General features: G+C 52.7%; 1 protein-coding gene across 1 annotated transcript in view; it reads right to left on the reverse strand.

Moving 5' to 3' along the window:
* The window catches only part of Sdk2 (sidekick cell adhesion molecule 2), a 277,422-nt gene that overhangs the window by 109,988 nt on the left and 150,608 nt on the right, over positions 1–16,826 (reverse strand). The window contains exon 3 of the mRNA XM_012514498.2: positions 5,006–5,112. Coding sequence (XP_012369952.2) covers positions 5,006–5,112 — 107 coding nt within the window. The remainder of the gene's footprint in view (positions 1–5,005; positions 5,113–16,826) is intronic.

Here is a 16,826-nt window from a genome sequence, read left to right on the forward strand (position 1 = left end):
GCTTTCTTCTCTGTCTCCCTACGTTCAGCCGCCTCTTGGGACAATGCGTAGCTAATTTAGCTGCTGAGCCCTTATCCTGGGATTATTTTGTAGGTAGCCTTCTGTGGTATGCTTTCTGGGGCAACATGATTTTTGTGGCAGTTTAGCCAGGCCTTGTCTTTCTGTTAATCATGTTTGTGGCTGTGCGGAATTCCACAGGACACAAAGCCACATGCTTTGCTCTCCTGATAAGAATGGGAATGGCTTCTTGGGGGCCTCTGGCACACAAGCTGGGAGGATCTTTAGGGGCTATGCCCCAGAATAGAGCCGCTGGGCTGTAGGGTATGCGTATGTTGATTTTACTCATTATGTAAAGTTGCTCAAGTTTCATTAGTTTGTCAACTTATTACTATTTTTTTTAAATGTATTTGATTGTTGCAGGGTCTCACTATGCAGCTTGGACTCCTGGCGATCCTCCTGCTTTCAGCTCAGCCCGCCCTGGGAGAGGGACGGTGCTCCATGTGGTGCCGGGGATCGAACCATGGTCCCTACGCTTGCCTAAGCTTGCCTAAGCAGGTGCTTTAGTCTGCTGAGCTATCTCGATGGCTCTCTTGCCAACTTATACTGTGGCCAGCGGATGTGGGTTTCCACCAGTACGTGGTCTGGTTGGACTTTTGGGTTTTGCCAGTTTGGGGGGCGTGGAATAGTATTTCATTGTGCTTTTTTGTATTTGTCATGAAAGTCTCGCTTCCAACCAGACCCTGTCACAACTCTGCTCCAAGACTTCCTCCTCATTCTCTTTTTTTTTTTTTTTTGGTATCAGAGTTGGTATCAAACTCAGGACCTTGTGTTTGCCAGGCAGGCACTTACGCCACTAGGCTCTCTCCCGGTCCCTTTCACCTCATTCTGACCATGGCTTAGGGTGCCCATCTGCCTAGCTCACCTCCTGCCACTCTCTGCTTCCTCATTCCTCTCTCGGCAGCCGGCCTCAGACCCGAGGAGTCTCTGACCGGGAATGATCTTCCCTTCTTCCTTTGAGACTCACTGTCACCCTCCAAACAGTATCAATTAAGAGCCCTGCATCAACCCCCAGCCCCTTAGTTGTCTTTGTTTTTCTTCTATTTTCCTGTAAGGGTCTCGTATATTATGTCCTACAGCCATCTTTTAGCTTTTGCTTCCCTATTACTTTTGTTGAGGACGGGGACAGGTGTCCTGGTTTTATCCCCTGTTGGGTCTTCACTACTTCAGTCTATAGTAGGGCACCATGTAGTTATGACAGTTGGTGAAGAGTGATTCAAGTGGTCAGGTAGAGTGGGTGACCAGACAGATGCCATGGGGGGATCCTCAGCTGCTGTATATCCCAGATGCCCTGCAGCAGTACTCACGCCTCAGACAGGGAAGCAGGGAAAGCAGCCCAAAAAGGTGTTTCAGGCACTGCCCCAGCTCCCAGGACTGAACCCAATCCCACAGGTCCTTCCCACTGTTGGTGAGGAGCTGCTAAGCTGCGGGAGAGCAGGAGAAGAGGGCCGGGCTCTAGGGTCAGGCAGGACCCTGACTCGGGCTGGGTCTGGTGCTGGGTGGGTGCTTCCAAATCTGAGCAGTGTCCCTGAGGCCTAGGGTGGGGCTGGGGGCATCACTCAGCTGAGAACACGAAGGTTCCTGCGGGACGTGGAGGTGGCAAACTGCAGGCTGGGGGAAGTCTGTGGATGCCGGAGAGCTCTTCTAACCCTCCCGGCCATTCACCACACTCACTGACTGCCAGAAATTTATGGTGACTTTAAAAATACAAAGAAGAGGCTCTGTATGGGGACAGGAAGGGTGCTGGGGGGGGAATGTTTTATTGACTTCCTCTTAATTGCTGTAATTAAAAACACGTAAAGAATCTTTCTGTAACGACTTTGCCATTATCATTAGTTGTTAGTGCAGCTGCCTTATTAATTTCTCATTAGAACCCAATTCATAGGCCCTCTTTGGGCAGGGCTGGGAGCCGGGTGGAGCCTGCCTGGATCTGTGATCCCAGGAAGAGGCCCAAAGGGCAGTAGCAACCGGGGTCCTGGCTGTTCGGGGAACAGGGGCAGCACCTTCTCAGGGGAAGAGGAAAGAGCCAGAGAGGGGGAGGCTCCGAAAGAAGCAGCTGTGCCCTATGTGCCCTCACCAAGCAGAGGGACGGGAAGACAGAGGAGAAGAGCCTGGGAGAGCTGCAGAGCAGGCTTGAGCAGGGAAGTAAGGAGGCTCCCACTCACAGGTCACATAAGCTCAGGCTGAAAACTGGACAAGAGGCCTCCTTGGACTGTGGACCTTCCACACCATCCGCCTCCCCTGGCTCCAGCCCTGCAGAGCAGAGGAAAGGCACCTGGACAGATGGACTGGAAGGCTGTCAATGTGAGGTTGCCTTTCCTGGCTGACATCCTGGAGGGCCTCTCACTCTGCTCTCCCCTGGTGTCATCCAGCGTAGGGACCATTTGCAATGGCTTGTGGGCACTGATTTATTAATCCTTGCAATCACCCAGCCAAGCAGGGGCTCCTAGTAGTAGCATTTCCTTTTGTACGTGAGGACATGGAGTTATATATTTTAGGGAAGGGTCTACAGGGTGTTCAGAGTCTCACTACTAGATTGGACTTGTAGTGATCCACCTGTTTACAGCCTCCCAAGAGTTGGGATTATAGGCATGTACCACCACGCCCAGTCTCAATTGCTGTTTTAGCTCACCCCATGGGCGGGGCCAGCATGGGAGGCCCAGGGATTGAACCCCCAGCCCCTGTGCCTGCTTGCAAGGTGCTTTAATCCACTGAGCTATTTGGCCAGGCCTGACATGGAGTTATGGAGCAGTTAAGAAACTCACCCAAGGTTACACAGCTTGCAAAGTGTGAGCTGGCATTTGACCAAGGGCTCAAGGGTAGATCTGTGGCTGTACCCTATGGAAAATATCAGGCACCACTGGTCCTTAGTGAAAGTCTTCTGTCCTCTACAGGTGCTCCTGGCATGGCCACACCCATCTCTGGGGTAGGAGGAGCCCTGTGGGTCTGAGGCAGGGACCACAAACCATCTGGCCCAATTTCCTGGGAGGACCACTCAGCCTGCGTCTCCCAGCTGGGTTTCCGACTGTATGTGCAGGAGTGTGTAAGTGCTGTGAGTTAGGGCCTGAGTCTGGGGCTCCTGGGTCCCCATCAAGCCCAAAGCAAGGAGGATCTCAGCCATGTGAACAGTGACCTCCCTTCCTTTCCCTTTTTCATCAGCACAGCCAACCCAGGAGGCAGTGTCATCACATGTCAAGGATACACAATGCTGCAAAGTTTCTACTGTCTCCATGAGCCCAGGGCTTGGAGCAGAAACTCCACCCTGCACCTGCTACAGCCTGAATTCTGTGGTGTCCTGTATGGCATTTCCAATTGCATACACAGACACATGTACACACGTGCACACCCCCTACCCCCATATCATTCTCTCCTGTACACAGTTAAGGAGCAGACTCACCCAGACTTGTGCATCCATACACACACAAGCGTGCACACAAGTGGGATTGCATACTACAAATACATGGACATACGCACACACCCATGTGCATACACAGACACATGCGGTGCATGGATACACTTTTTCACTCACATATGGTTTTTCAAGTGCACAGGTGAATGGAAAGGAAGACTGACTCAGATACACTCTCACACACATGTACATGTGTGTACACATGTCGATGTGCATGCACTTGCATACATACTTGTTCTCCTTGTACGCAGGAAAGGAAAGCCAGAATGACCCTCACAAGCATGCCTGCACACACTGGTATACATGCATGCACACGCAGTCTCTGCAAAGGTCCAGCCACACCTGGCCCTGCACACTGACCCTTCAGATGGGCTAAATGAAGCTCCAAGGAGTCCTTGGGCTCTCCCAGCCCAGGAACCCTGCTTTGCTGCTGCAGCATGAGCAGGATTGTCTTTGATTTATGGGACAAGCATCCTCCACTTTGATTACGGCTGTTTTCCATAATTATTATAAACACTCTGCCTCACATGAGATTTGCTCTTAGATCTCTCTCCACCGCTTCTGAGTAGCAAGTGTGGCCGGCATTAGTTCTGAGTGCCCCATGGACTCTAGGCAAGGCAATGTCCTTCTGTGTGAAATGTTCGGGCTCACGGAGGGTTCTCACATCCCCACATCCTCAAATATGAACTTGGACCTCCCACACTCACAGAGTCAGAATGGAACAGCCCAGAGTGCACCCCCTTTCCAGCAGAGAGCAGATAATTGAGCAAGGGACAGGTCTGAGTTGGGGATGCTGAGTCATGGGTGAGGCCCGAGGCCCTGGGGTTCTTTGCACTGTCTTCCCTTCTGTAGCTGAGCAGCCTTCCTAGAGATTGGTGGGGAGAAGGCTGTCACCCCCAAAGGCTGGATGGGCTGGTGGCTTTACTTTCTACCCACTCGGCTCACCTGGGAGCCATTTCCTTCTCTTTCTCTGAGCTCTGGTCTCCCCACTTGAGACTCCATCTAAAATGCCCTGAAGATCACTTGGGTCCCAAACTGCTCCAGGGCTGAGTGAGCCAGGAGACGGGAAAGTCAAAGTCATGGAACTCTGGGAAGTCTGATGGAAAGAGTTCAATAGCTGGTAAGCTTCCAGTTGCCCATTCTAAAGAGACCTCCCCATGTACGAGGCGGACTTGCAGGAGGCCCTTGAGGCCAGTGGCAAAGCCCACTTCTAAGCAACCAATGGGCCACTCCTGCTTAAAGAACACAGATGAGGTTGCCTGATTCCAGAACCAAGGGTGCCAGGAGCTCCTGACCGACCTTCCACAGGGCCACAGAGCCAGTGGCTGCATAGGCCACAGATCTGCTGCGTGACCTTGGAGAGCACCCATCCTGTCCTTGGGCATTGGTTCTGCCAAGTGTAAGATGCAGGGACCTGCCTGGACAGGTGGGGAGGGCCGCCACTGGCCCAAGGCATTGGAACTGGCTCTTCCCAGGTTACAACCAGTGGATGTGGGCCCCGCAGATCTTCCCCTGGCCCCAGGTCCTTGTCATACTCACAGGCCACCTGAACCTCAGTCTGTCGCTGCAGCAGGGCTCCCATCCGGTTCCGTACAACACAGCGGTAGAAGCCAGCGTGGGTGCGGTCCAGGCTGGTGATCATGTACCTAGGGAGATAGACAGGAGAGCCAGTCAGCAAGCAGGCAGCGGCATTAAAAAGTGCCACGGTGCGGAGGTGAGGGTGGGTTCAGGGTCAGAGGTCACAGGGTCACTTTTCTTGGAATTAAGAGAATCAGGGAGTGGAAGCTCTTGACCCCCTGGCTCTATCATGGGTGTCACAGAAAGGTCCTTATAAATAGTGAGTCCTTCCCACAGGCCATGGGGCTTTGCTTGGCCTGTACTTCCCCAAGGACAGGAGGAGCCATGCCTGAGTCTCTGACACTGCTGTGGCCAGGCTGCCTAGTGCTGTGCTGGCTCTCTTGGGGGCTGCTGACCATCCTTGTCTGACTCTTGGAGGGTGGTGTCCTCCCCTACCTGCGACGCACATGACCAAGGAGTGAGGGCCTTGGGATTTGGGCCAGACCCAGGACTGTGCTGTAATGTTAACTGAAATGGGTGGAGGTGGCTGGGGCAGGAAAAGGTACATATTCCCTAAATGTTCTGTGTCGGTTCTTCCTTAGCCCACGGAGCTCCACCACAGCTGGGTGGGGGGAAGGCAGAGCCTTCTGCGAGAGGCCACCTTCTGCATGCGTGACTCTGAGCCATCCCTATGGTAGCTGGGTCCTGGGATCTAGTTACCCAGACAGCTCCAGAGCCTGGCACGGGAGGAAGGCGGCTGGAGAGCAGGCGTGTGGTGTGCTCACCTGGCCGAGACGGTCCATGGCAGGGGCTTCTGACAGTGAGACACAGGTGGCTGGGGCCCTCCAGTGTGGAGGGTACTGGCAACCAGGCTTAGCCGTCCTGGTGACCCTGGGCGATCACTTTGCTTATTCCTGGGCAATGCTCTAGCTGGGCCCCCAGAAGGATAAGGACATGGGGTTACAATCCCTTTCCTCAGGCCTTGGGTGTACGAGGCTGTGCCCAGCCACTTGGCTGGACAAGCTCACTGGCACTCATCCCTAGAGCACGTCACGCTGGGGGTTCCCTGAGTGCCTAGTTTCATTTTACACGAGTCCTGGCCATGCATGTCGGCGTCATCCCCACCATCACCCTCATCATCGCTTCCCCAGTGTTGATACGCGGCTGCTCTGATCCACACACGCTCTCCGCTTTGGACTCTGTACTAAGTATTTTTCATACATTTCTTCATTTCACACAGCAGTTCCCAGACTATTGGATATCATGGACCGGTAACACTTAAAAAAAAAAAGGAGGGGGATCATCCTAAGACTGCCAGCTCTTCGCTTGGCCAAGATCATTAAAACCAGCCAACCAAACAGTAAAACAGAAGCAAGCAACAAATACTTTAAAAAAAAAAAAATAAAAGGAATAACATTAAAAAGTGCCAGGGAGAGAAAAATAAATAGATATAGTCAGCATTTTATTTAAAAGGGACGTTTCTGAGATGACAAAAGAGAAAGCTAATTTCAGCAGAACAGCAAAGTTAACAAAGTTTTAAACTTAAGCCTCATGCAAGGCCCGCCGTAGTAGCCTGGCGTTCCTTGTTTTACACGTCCAGGGCCAACTGTCACAGGTCTGCACTTAATCCTTTAACTTAGTCCTGGCACTAACACGGTGGAGGAGGGGCTGCCTCCACTGCCGAGGAGAAGACGTTGAGGTTCTTAAATACCTTGGCACCGAGCTGTAGTTTCACACACAATAAGAAGCTGGGCAGAGGCCCGGCCAGATAGCTCAGCGGATTAAAGTGCCTGCTTAGGCAGATGCAGGGACCAGGGTTCAATCGCCGGGTGTGCTGTGCCGCTGAGACAGGGATTGAGACTGGGAGTGGTGGCGCACATTTGCAATCCCAGCGTTTGGGAGGCTGAAAACAGGAAGGATCACTATGAGTCCTATCTGTGTAGTGAGACCCTGTAGATCCTGTACTAAAATACACACACAGGGGGCATGGCCCTAGCTCAGTCCTTTAAGTGGCTGCTTCCACAAAGCTGTCAGCCTCAGGTTGCTGGAGTTGGAACCTCAGAACTCTCCCTCTGGCCAAAAGTGCCCTGAACGCATTCGAGGAACAACAACAACAAAAAATCCTTTTGGGGCCGGGGAGATGGCTCAGTAGAATAAGCGCTTGCCTGGCAAGTGCAAGAGCCTGAGTTCAATCCCCGGTTCTGCAAAAAATAAATAAATAAATAAATAAAAAATAAAACACACACACACACACACACACACACACAGAAAGAAAAGAAAACAAAGAAAGAAAGAAAGAAAGAAAGAAAGAAAGAAAGAAAGAAAAAAAAAAAAAAAAAAAAGAGGAAGAAGAAGCAGCTGGGCAGAGGCCCACGGAGCCTGACTCCAAACCCAGAAGCGAGCCAATCAACGCGGAGATCACGCCCCCAGGACCCCGTCCGCGCTAGGTCGGCTGCACCTGGCTGGCAGCTGGGCAGGTGCCGCATTTGCTCTGGTTCTGCGGCATCATCCAGCACCTCCCGCTGCCTGCGCCCTGATCTCCGCCACTGGCTGCTGCTCTTATCTGTCCCTCGCGACTGTGCACAGTGTGATGACCCGCGAGATAGCAGGCGCCCGAGCTCTGGCAGAGCAGCTCCTCCTTTCCCTTTATTCGCATCCCCATCCCAAGCGCTCACGCCTGCCTGAGGCTCCATCTCTCCCAAAGCAAGAAGGCAGGTTGGGGGGAACTGGCTCTCTGAAGCGATGGCCATCTGAGGGGGCGAAGAAGCAGGGAGAGGCTGGAGGGGCCCTCTACCTTCACAAATGGAATCAGATAGAATTAAAAAGCACCAGGGGGGAGGAAAATAAATAGAAATGGCTGCTCAACTCATGAAAAGAGGCTCGACCTTTGTTGTGATGAAAGAAATTCAAAGCCAAAGCAAGATAATGTTCCCTTTGTGGCAGACTGTCAGTGACTTTCAGAGAGAGCCGGCAGTAGGTAGCGAGAGGGACGCGCGGATCCCCAGGCGTGCCTGGTGGTGGCGCTGTAACTTGGCCCGGCCCTTGGGGAAACGTCTCTCACAATCCGAACGCAGTTCTTTGACCCATGGATTACCTTCTGGGAACCGGCCTTTTTACATATTCTTGCAGCTACGTGATAAAAATATGTGGAAAGATATTTCTACTAGCATTACTTTTAATCACAGAGATAAACAAAGAAAAACTGGAAACAAACTAAATTATCATCAATACAGGACTGGCTCAGTAAAAAACGCTGCATCCCAGGGATGGATGGATGCTCACGTGGGATGCCGCAGAAAGTTCCCCGGGAGGTACACGGGTGTGAGGGAATTACGGGAATAAGGTCAGAAGGTCACCAGGGGCTAAATAAGGTCACAGATCATGCAAACTGACCCAATCAAAATAATTTAAGGGCTAAGTGCCTGCTTAGGCAAGCCCAGGGACCAGGGTTTGAGCCCCAGCGCGACATGCCACGCCAGCCCTGCCCTTGGGAGCACTGAGCCGGTCACCAAGAGCAGGCATAGTGGTACACATCTGTAATCCCAGAGCTGGAGAGGCTGGAAACAGGAGGATCGCTACAAGTTTGGGCTGCATAGTGAGATCCTGTACCAAACACATTAAAATAAAATTTAAAAAAAATTTAATAATTTTCCACTGCTCTCCATAAGTCAAAGACTGCCAGATAATGTACTATTTGGTATGTTATCATTTAAGTAAATTCAAATAGTGTGTACATTCATATGTATATACACAGATGCACATATGCAAACTCACACGCAAATGATCACACCAACACACCCCTGTGTACAGAAAATTCCTCCAAGATGGAGCGTCCAGGAACATGTCATCTCCCTTTTGGGAGAAGTATCCAGGATAAGCAGGGAGGGGGACTTCTATTTTCTGATTTTATGTCTTTCTGTGCCATCACGGTTTTCTTTATCAGATACATATACTGCTTTTATTTTAAAAATAAAATTTAAAAAAAAAATGCACTTTGTGTGTATAATTTAAGTATACATTATAAAAAGAGGCACCAGGGACTCGTTGGATCTGGATTTGTTTGCTGATGCCAGTGATGCGTGGTGAAATTTAAACTTTAATAAGTCAATTTTTGCGGAAGACTCTGTGCGTTTGCTTCAGCCAGACCCCAGCTGGGGCAATGAAGAAGGTGACAGGCTGTCGGTCCGTCCCTCCCCAGGGCGTCGGTCCCTCTGTCCCTCTGTCCCTCTGTGATGGGAGGTGGCTGCGGTGCCAGCCGCGAGAAGTCCCTCTCTGGCTCATCTAAGCTCCCTTTCCCTCTTCTCCAGCTGCCTCCTTGCCCAGGAGACCTATTTTGGGCTTGCAGGTGACATTATTTAAAGTAATAGCTCCACCCACCACCTTTCCTGTCAGGGAACCCACTTCACCCAAGCTGCAGTTCAACTCCCAACAGCCAGGTGGATGGAAGAGGCCACTGGCTGGCGCCTGGCCTGGTGAACACAGCACCCAGGAAGCAGCCCTGATGGTGACAGCGTCCCTGCTCCTGAGCTGCCAGGACACACTCAGCCCACAGCTTTGCCTGCCCCATCCACCCATGGTCGCTGGCCAGGCAGGGAACTGGACAAGCCCAGCCCTGTTTGGGTCTCCACCAGGGATGGGGATGGAAATAATGGCTTCTAGACCTGACCCACCCAGGAGGCAGTGCAGCATGGGAAGAAGAAGCAGGACTTGCAAAGAGGAGAGGCAGCAGCCTGACTTTCATTTCTGTTCATTCTGGGAAATGTATGGGGCAGTGTGAGCCTCAGTTTCCATATCTGTGAAATGGGAATAATAATGGTTTCTTCAATTGGAGCTTCTCCAGGTGGTGAGCAAAGCGATCACGAGGGGCTGTGCAAGTGTACTGGGGGTGTTGGGAAGGGTTCAGAGAAGGAACAGATGGTATCGCAGGAGCTCCCCTCCCCCAGAGGGGTATCCACTGAGGACTCCATGCCCAGCCCCAGGGCAACATAGATTCCCTCACCTAAACATTCCTGGGCTTCCTGGGCTTTCAGACTCCCAACCTAGTCATCTCTTTTGCACCCCAAAGGTGTAGGGGCCTGAGCCTGGTGGAGAAGGTGAGGAGGAGCTACGATGGCAGTCAGCAGCAGCCTTTTCCTTGTTGACTAATAATTTCACATCCCATCAAGTGAAGGAACATCATTGCAGTGATTTTTTTTTGTATTTTAGGGAAGGGTCTTACAGGGAGTTCAGGGTCTCACTGCTAGATTGGACTCGTAGTGATCCCCCTGTTTATAGCCTCCCAAGAGCAGGGATTGCAGGCGTATGCCACCGTGCCCAGTCTCAATCCCCATCTCAGCACACCCTGGGGAGTGGGGCCAGCTTAACAGGCCCAGGGATCGAACCCCAGGCCCCTGTACCTGCTTGCAGGTGCTTTAATCCACTCAGCTATTTGGCCGGCCCCCTTGCAGCCCCCTTTTGGCCCCTGGCTTTGTGCAGGTGACAGCACATCTTGGAGATCTTCCCCTAGCCGCATTCAGAGTGGCCTCTGGCTTTTAGACAGCTGCAGAGCACAGATGAATCTTCTGGGTGGAGAGAGCCAGCTCTCTCCCAGGTAGACGTCCGAGAGAGGCTTGGAGGCTGGGCAGTGAGAAGTGGGAAGGGAAGTCACACCAAGGACCCACATCCCTCCTTCTTATCTTTGGCACTGAGAGAGTCATGATTTAACCTGGCAGGAAGTGGCTGGTCAGCCCACTGCTCTGAGGTAAGGAGAGGGGCTCAGGGGGAAGGACATAGCATGACAGTGGGGTGAGAAAGTGGGTCAGATGATTGGATTTTTAGACACAAGATGAGAGGGGAGAAAATAACCGCCTAACAAATGTGGCATCTTCTGCAGCACACAAGGAAACATACCATGCCCTTTTGGTTCGAGTCCTTGAGTGTCACAGTTGATATTTAAAATGATTCTTACTCACATTAAATAAGATATTTCAATTCCACGAAGCTGTCAGGAGCTGATGCGGACACCAGAAATAATAGGCCCACTCTCCTTGTATTGTCCTGGTTAATAAATCAGATGCCTGGAGATGCATGTGGTAATGCTCACAGGGAGGAAGGGCGAGTGTGCACGTGTGCACAGGGGCACACACACAGAGCATACTTACGCACACCCACTAGTGAGCAAAGCACTCATGAAACACTGCTGTGCCCACACATACACACACACACGCACGGAACCAACCAGCATGCAAACTCGGACACACACACACACACACACCCGATGCACACGTGTGTGCACACACACAAATACACGCTCATCACAGATGCTCTCCCTAGGCCTCTTTCCGGGTGTTCAGGGAGAAGGTAGCTGGGTTAGCATGTCCACATCCACAGCCTGCCAGCGCAGCATAGAGGGCTGAGGCCAACACCCGTTCTGGGTACAGCAATGAGTAGCTGAGCTCGGGGACTTGGGCTTCCTTCCACTTTTCAACAGGCTTCTGGGCAACAAGCAGGAAAGGCAGCAAACACCATGGTGTGTGTGAGTGTGTGTGTGTGTGTGTGTTGCGGAAAGAAGGCAAAACACTGCTCATGGTGACTCAAGGGGGAAAGGGTCACGTACCATAACAATAAAGTACCATTATGTGATTAACATGATAATAGCCAGTACCCTTATGGCAAGAAATGTCCCCATTCTAAGGCCTTAACAGATACTAACTCATTTAGGCCTCGAAATGCTGCTGGAGGAAGAACTGACACAAGCGTTAGTTCACAGACAAGAAAATCGGACGCTGAGGCTGGAGGAACTTGCCCTGGCTACATGACCAGCAGGTACCCAGCGTGTGGGTGGACTGCAGCACATGGACGGTGTGGCCTTCAACTGGATGTGCACCCAGCAGCTTGGGGTCTCAAATTCCTGGGGCTCATTGTGAAAATGAACAGTTAGACTACTGATTCTCCTCCTCCTTACATCTGGAGAGATGGTGCACGGAAGGGAAGGGCGCTGTGGAGCAGGGTCCGAGAATCAAATCTGGAACAGGCTAAGAAGCCATTGCTAAGGACCGGCCAGTCTGGGCCTGGAGGGGCTCAGGACGTAGGAGTGGAAGGATCAAGCAGGACCTTCTGATCATGGAAGGGGAAGCTTGAGCGCGGATGGGGTGCGGACAGTCAGAGCTCTGCTGCTCCGGATGGAAAAGCCACAGAGGCACTGCGATTCCACTCTGGAAGCAGCCGCAAGGATCCAGAATTCATGAATTCAGTGGGAGGTGGGGTGAATGAGAGGGAAAGAGGGAGAGAGACAGAGAATGCGGGGCGGTGGCAGGATGCACCCATACAGGGAGCGGCCAGGCAATTCAGGAACAGTGACTTCAGTCCTTCTATTTTAGGCAGTTTCCGATCTAAGCTGTATTTCCCCTCCCGCCTCTTCGGTGAGAGTCTGACGCGTACGCCGGCTTCTGCTGCTGCTACTTGGGTGGATGCTGAGGTGCTGGCTCAGTGCTAGGCGGGCTGAAGAGGAGGAGAGGCCGGGAAAGGCAGGGGCTGGCAGGGGACTGAGGAGCAGGAGAGTCTTGAGGCGGCAGGTGGGCCTGGGGTTGGTTCTTTCCAGAGGACAGATCTTTAGATAGTGAGGGACTTGGTGGCCCTCAGTGGTGGAGGGAGCTTGGGCATGGCAGATTCTCTGAGTACCTAGAACCCTCAGGTGCGGGGCTGGTGCTTGCAGGGGACAAGGTGGTAGGTGTCAATGCGATTGAGCAAGGGGCTGCCCTGACAACCAGCCAGCCATAGAAACTCGGGTTTCTAGGGGATGAGACCTGGAACTGGTGGACCCAGTATAGAAGGTGGGTTGGCACCATCTGATCCTGGAGGACTAGAATGGAACACAAAGGCGGAGGGAGGTGGAATTTGCTCTGTTTGGGGCAAGGATGTCCGTCTTCTGTCCTCAGACATTGGAGTTCCTGGTTCTCAGGCCAATGGACTCAGACATCAATCACCATGACCTACCAGGTTCTCAGACGGGTTGTCACCATGGATCTCCTGGGTTTCTAGCTTGTCGACAGTGGACTGCGAGACTCCGTGGCCCTCCTGAGCCTGTGACCTAATTCCTGCAATAAGCCTCTTGCACACGCCTCTGATACAGCATTCTGAATACACACTGGCTGAGAACACGCAGGCTAAAGGAATGCTGGGCCAGATATCGGGGTCCACTGAGAAAGCCAGTTGTCCACACAGGCGCAGGGGCAGGCTGAGCTCACCCTTGTGATACAGACGGAAGGGGGGAAGGCAGCAGCCAGGCCTGGCTTGACTCGCAGGTGGCGGGAGCACTGCAGCCCACAGGGACCACGCTGGACACGGCAGAGGGTCCTCAGAAGGACCTATCGCACCTGCGGGCGGTGGAAGGCTCTCACTCTGCAGGCTTAAGGCAATTCTGCAAGCTTCGGGTGGAAGCTGTTGCCTTCAACCCTCCCTCAGCTGCCAGCCTTCATGGCCCCTCTCTGCTTTCAGCCCCGTGTCTCCTCCAAGAGCCTTTCTCCAGCCTTCCCCCAGAGTCTGCTCCTGCCAGTCCTGGTGTGTATCACAACTTAATTTAATGTCCTGTTTGCTTGTTTGTGTCCCACCCCGGATACATCTGCCCAGAACATACATGCTCCACGAATATTTTCCAGATGAATGAATTTGAAATGGCCAGCGTGGAAGGCCAAATAATGCCCCCACAATTGTCTACAAGCGAATCCTCAGAGTCCGTGAATGTCATTTTACATGGTATCATGGATTGAATTAAGTCTCCCCCAAAGGGAGGTTAAAGTCCTAACTCTGGACTCCTGTACGTGTGATCTTATTTGGAAATGCCATCTTTGCAGAGATGATTGCGTTAAGGTAAGGCCATTAGCAGGGGCTTCAGCCAGCATGAGGGGGTTCTCGTGAGAGGAGCAGAGATGCAGAGTCCCAGGGAGAAGGCCACGGATGATGGGGCAGGGACTGCAGGCGTGTGACTGAGAGCCACAGAGTGCCGAGGACTGGAACATGTTCGCCCCTGGAGCCCTCAGAGAGGCCACAGCCTGTAACACTTTGATTGGTCTTCAGAACAAAGAGGAGAGACTGCTAAAAGTTTTAGCCATCTGGCTTGTGGTAACTGTTGCTGTAGCCGCAGGACACCAACCCGCTAGGTAGTAGGACTCACAGAACCCAAGATGAGAGATGATCTCGGATGAACTGGGGCTCAAGGAAGTAACCAGGCAAGAGGAGGACCTTTGATGATGGAAGCAGAAGTGAGAGGTACGGGGCCACGAGCCAAGGACTGGGGGCGCTTCCAGAGGCTGGACAAGCTAAGGAGACGGGCCTCCCTCTCCAGGGTTTCAGAGGAACCAATCCAGCCCACGTCCTGGTTATAGGAACTCTGCTTGCTAGCACTGGAGGGGAACACATGCGTGCTTGTTTTAACTGGGTGTTTGCGATAATTCGAGATAGCTGCCATAGGAAACTAACACAGGAGGCCTCCTCCAGGCACAGGATGGAGCTGGGCCTGGGACTTTCTCCCACAGAGTGGAGGGTAATGGCACTGTACTAGGGCGCTCTCCACTCACTGCAGGGTGCGCAACCACAGGGCAGAGCCTGGCCAGTGCCTGAAGGGAAGGCTCAGAGGAGACGCAGCCTGGGGGCCGTAGCCTGCATCTGCTGCAGCTCATGGGCAGAGGAGGCATCTGCAGGCCTCCAGCCCCAGTCTCCTTGCCACCCCAGCCTCCCCCGGAGCACCCACAACGCTCCAACTGATCCCCAGGCCCAGTGGCCAGTGAGAAGGATGGTGGTGGTACAGAGCTGGAGGCGCTAATACCCTGCTAGCCCTGGCACTGGTCCTGTGACCTTCTGGGCCAGCTAACTGCTCTTGATGACTAAGGACAGGCCTTCGTTAAGCTGCCACCCACCAGCCTTGTCACAGAGGTCTCACCGGGTGAGACACAGGGGTAGAAACTTCATAGGCCGGCAGGGTGAGACAGGAGAGGGCTCGGAGTCAGGATGGCCACTCAGCAAGGGTCGCTGGGATGGTCACTACTCAGGGAAAAAGCAAGGACCCTCCTCCCCTTGATAGCATGCACATGACCAGCATGTGTTCTGACCCGAACACTTGCCGTGCAGGATCAAGTGCATCTCTAAGTTAACCACAGATAGAGGAGGCCCCTTTCTTCATTTGACAGCCAGGAGACCTGGCCCAGAGAGGTTGAGCATATTGCCTTTGGTCACCCAGCTAGGAGGTGGCAGAGCAGGATTCAATTTGAGGTCCACCTGACCTCAGAAACGCCCTTGCCTGTGCCTCCGTCTGCCCTAGGGCCCTTGGTACCTTTGTAGGGTTCATCTTTCCTCTGCTTCTTCTGGCATCACGTCCCAGGGAGTTTCCCAGACTTTGCTGGGGCCTACAAGTTGTGGCTAGGCTCCCCACAGGGATAAGAGGACTTGGGGACCACCTTGTCAAGCGTTGTGTGACACCGGCTATATTTTTGGGGTTTTTTTCTGTTTTGATATTTTTTTTTCTGTTTTTTTTTCCAGAACTAGGATTTGAACTCAGACCCTGTGCTTATTCTACTGAGCCATCTCCCCAGCCCCTGAGTCATCTCCCCGGCCCCCTTTTCTGTTTATTTTTAATTGCTAGAGGCAGGAAAGGATGCAAAGCCATGCAGAATCCCATGGTCCAGGGTGCAAGGAGTTAAAGCTTCAGGAGGTCTCAGTTTGATGTTTGCAAAGAATGACTGGAAAGAAGAAATCCTGAGGTTTGGGGGTGGCGGTTATTACTTCAAAAACAAACAAAAGCAAGCCTCCCACTTGGCCCATCCTGCTGGGGAATTTCCCCAGGATCCCCGCAAGGCCTCTGCTCGGGAGATCCACCCTCCATCTGCTCTCCCCTCGCTTGGGCTCCTTAGCCTTGGGCTCCTGGTGCCCCACTGAAATTCATTATGGGCCTCTTCAGGCGGAGGTGAATCAGAAAGAAACCAAATCTAAACAAGCCAGTAAAGAGTCTGCCTGGAGCCAGGTCTCTGAAGCCATGTGGCTGGTGCTTTGGGGCCTGACCACTTGGGCTGCAGAACAGCCACTGCCCCTTCCTGTAGCTATGGGACCCTCAGTCCAAGAAACACGACCTGTCTGGAGTGGGACACAGGTCACTGAGACTCCCAGGGTGGATTAGTTTGCCTGGGCAGCTGTAGAACAAAGTTCCACAAAGAGGGGGGCTTAAAGCTACAGGAAATTCTCCCATAGCTCTAGAGCCCACAAGTCTGAAATCAAGGTGCTGCTAGGCTACTCTTCTGGAAGGACCAAGGGCAACCTTGCGCAGACTTCCCAGCTCTGGCAGCGCCAGGCATCCTTGGCTACTGGCCACATCCCTCCAGGCCCCACCTGCAGGTGGCTTCTTCCATGTGTCTGTATTCCTGAGGCACTCTCTTCTCTGGCTCTCTCCTTTCCTCCTATAAGGACTCTCTAAGCTGATCCTGTCCAAACAGGCAAAGCAGCAATGACCAAAGGACTGAGGCCTGAAGCTTGGGCAACTGAGGCACAAGGGGTGGATGGCATTTCGAGGTGTAGGTCCTGGGGTGGCTGGAAGGCTGACTGAGTGGTGGCTGAGGGACATTGCGGCAGTGAGGGCAGGAAAGGCTTGGGGAGGAGGTGCTGTCCAAGAGAGGGAAAGATGGATGAGGGGCGCCAGGCATGATGAGTGGATGCCAGAGAGAGAGAGAGAGAGGGGGGGGGAAGAAGAAGAAGAAGAAGAAGAAGAAGAAGAAGAAGAAGAAGAAGAAGAAGAAGAAGAAGAAGAAGAAGAAGAAGAAGAAGAAGAGAGAGAGAGAGA

Source organism: Octodon degus, unplaced genomic scaffold (assembly GCF_000260255.1).
Source record: "Octodon degus isolate 3935 unplaced genomic scaffold, OctDeg1.0 scaffold00033, whole genome shotgun sequence".
NCBI lineage: Eukaryota > Metazoa > Chordata > Mammalia > Rodentia > Octodontidae > Octodon > Octodon degus.